Consider the following 2,782-nt stretch of genomic DNA (forward strand, 5'->3'; position numbering starts at 1 on the left):
CGTGGCCTGAGATGGGATGGGTGGGTAGTCAGAGAGCTGTCCTGGCCTGTAGACAGACTGAAGGTAAAGTGGTTAAAAAAAAAATAGGTATCTTCAAAGGATAATGTGGGCATTCTCATTGTCACAGGCCTCTGAAATTTTCCAACTTGCACAGAGTCAATATACCAATATTTATCTCGAAATTCCTAGTGGCATGAAGGAAACCCAAGTGCCTCACTAAGGAGAGGAGGATGCTAAGGGGAATTAGAGACCAGCTGGCTCAATGTTTTCATTCCACAGCTGAAGAATCTGAGGCTGAGCCAGGTACTTGTTGGAGGTTTGGAGGTACAGCCAGTGCTAGATGTGACTCTTCATAAAATCTCCTGGGAGTGGTGGTGTTGACAAGAGCAGGTAAAATGAGCTGTGTTGCTGGGATTATCACAGTGCTTCATCTGAACAGGGCATTGACCATTACCCAACCCCACCAATGACCCCAGCTTGAGTGCAAGCCTGAGCTAGTTCCCTGTCTGGATTGGTGCCTTTCTTTTTCATTGAGAGGTGGAGCATAATGCAAGAGCCCAACCAGTCCTTTGTTGCTGAATTCATCCTTCTGGGATTCTCCCTTGGCCCCAGGACCACTCCTCTGCTCTTCTCGGCCTTTCTGATGATCTACCTGTTGATTATTCTGGGCAATGGCTTGATTGCCATCCTCATCTGTCTGGATTCGCACCTTCACAGTCCCATGTATTTCTTTATTGGCATCTTGTCCATGTTGGACCTTGGCTACACGACCACAACTGTGCCCCAGATGTTGGCACATCTGGCCAGTGAGAAGAAGACAATCCCTTTCACTAGCTGTGTGGCCCAAATGTACATTTTCTTGGTGCTAGGCATCACTGAGTCCTGGCTCTTTGCCATCATGTCTGTAGACAGGTATGTGGCCATCTGCCACCCACTCAGGTACAAGGTCATCATGAGCTCGTGGCTCTGTGGGGTGATGGTCATTTTTTGTGGACTCTGGGGTGTCACCTCTGCCCTTGTCTACACCATGTTTGCCATGCAACTGCCCTACTGTGGCCCCAACAGAATCAACCACTTCTTCTGTGAAGTCCCTGCAGTCTTAAAGCTAGCTTGTGCGGACACCTCAGTCAATGACCGAGTAGATTTCATTCTTGGTTTCAGTGTCATCCTGATCCCACTGTCCCTCATTCTTATAGTTTATGTCAACATTTTCATTGCCATCTTAAAGATCCATTCAGCACAGGGGCGGCTAAAGGCGTTCTCCACCTGTGCCTCCCATATCACTGTGGTCACCATGTTCTCTGTGCCAGCCATGGTCATGTACATGAAGCCTAGCTCTAAGGCCTCCCCAGAAGAGGACAAGAAGCTGGCTCTGTTCTACAATGTCATCTCTGCCTTCCTCAACCCCATCATCTACAGCCTCCGGAACAAGGACGTGAAGAGGGCTTTCCTCAAGGTGACAGGCTGGGGCAGGGCCCCAGAATGAGTCCCTGGAATGATAGCTGGGGGTCGGAGAAACAAGATTCATGATGCATAGTCACTGTCCCAAACACTCACCACATGACCAGCAGCACCAGTGGAAACTCTCGCTCAGCTCCCAATCTCAACTCCACACAGGTCCGTGGGAGACAGCTCACTCTCTGGCAGACCAGACCCTGTAATGTCTTCCAGGTACACCAGGCACAGTGCTAAGGCACTTTATATGTATTATTTCGATTCATCATCATGACAATCCTTTGGAATAAGTACTATTATTATCACTGGTTTCTAGAAGAGGATGTAGGCACACAAAACTTAGATAACATGCCCTTCGGGTACATAGTATGTGTATATTTAAATAAAAAAATAAAAGATAACTTGCCCAATGTCACTCTGCTAATTAGCAGATTTGGGACTGGAGCCCAGGTCTGATTCCAGTGCCTGTGCTCTTAACCGTTATCCTGTCCTTGATGTAAAGTAATGGGTCCATGGTAAGTGCTCAATGAAAATGCATTCTATTCCGGCCCCATCACCCACTGTAATGCCATTTCAAGTGATGCAGACTGACTGGAAGAGAAGCACATTTGAGAAAGATAATTTAAGAACCCTTCATGTGTTCTTTACTTAATTTCTCCTGCTTTCTATTTAACTTTGTTAATTTCAGTTAACAAATTGCCAAAGAGAGGATTATGGCTGTGGTGGAGTGGACAACCTGGGCAGAAGTCCTCAAGGAATAAGACCTTAAGAGTAGTTCTAGAGAAACCATTGGACTGAAAATTCATCCTTGCAATAAACTCACTCTCATATGATTGGCATAACTCACAGAGTCATTAATTCAGTATTTATTACCCCCTGTCTGTAGGAGGGAGACTCCATAAGCACCAAGGCAGGAGCAAAAAGCCTCGGCCTATTTCCATACAAATAATGAAGGAGAAACTAACTAGAAATATAACCATAGTAGTTATTATTTATATGTGATCTTAGTTATTTATAGGTGATCTTAATTCTTTTACTAATGCCTCTCAGGTCAGAAGTGTGAACCTGGGGTGGCATTGTGAAATGAATGACACTAAGGCAAGATGCTCTAAGCCCTCTGTCACGCCCGCATAAGGGCTGCTGGAGGGCGCCTTGGCTGTGTGGCAGCACCAGAGCTGGGAAATCGCCCGCTGTTTAGCCAGCTAGGGAAGGAGACGTCCAACATAGCTGAGATGTCTCCTTCCCTGGAGGAGTTAGGAGAAAACTCTGCTTCTCCAAGCTCTTGTGGTAAGGCTTGAGGGCTGTAAGGTGGGCCCGCAGACATCTG

The 2,782-nt window shown here is 46.6% G+C and overlaps 1 protein-coding gene across 1 annotated transcript; it reads left to right on the plus strand.

The window, feature by feature from the left end:
- Window positions 1–547: 547 nt before the first annotated feature.
- On the plus strand, window positions 548–1,870 carry LOC108313416 (olfactory receptor 2A12-like). Its single transcript, XM_017541826.2, has one exon. It carries the CDS (start codon window positions 548–550, stop codon window positions 1,484–1,486), a length of 939 nt encoding a protein of 312 aa, XP_017397315.1. The 3' UTR covers window positions 1,487–1,870.
- The last annotated feature ends 912 nt before the right edge of the window (window positions 1,871–2,782 follow it).

The sequence above is a fragment of the Cebus imitator genome, unplaced genomic scaffold, assembly GCF_001604975.1.
Source record: "Cebus imitator isolate Cc_AM_T3 unplaced genomic scaffold, Cebus_imitator-1.0 Scaffold136, whole genome shotgun sequence".
Lineage (NCBI taxonomy): Eukaryota > Metazoa > Chordata > Mammalia > Primates > Cebidae > Cebus > Cebus imitator.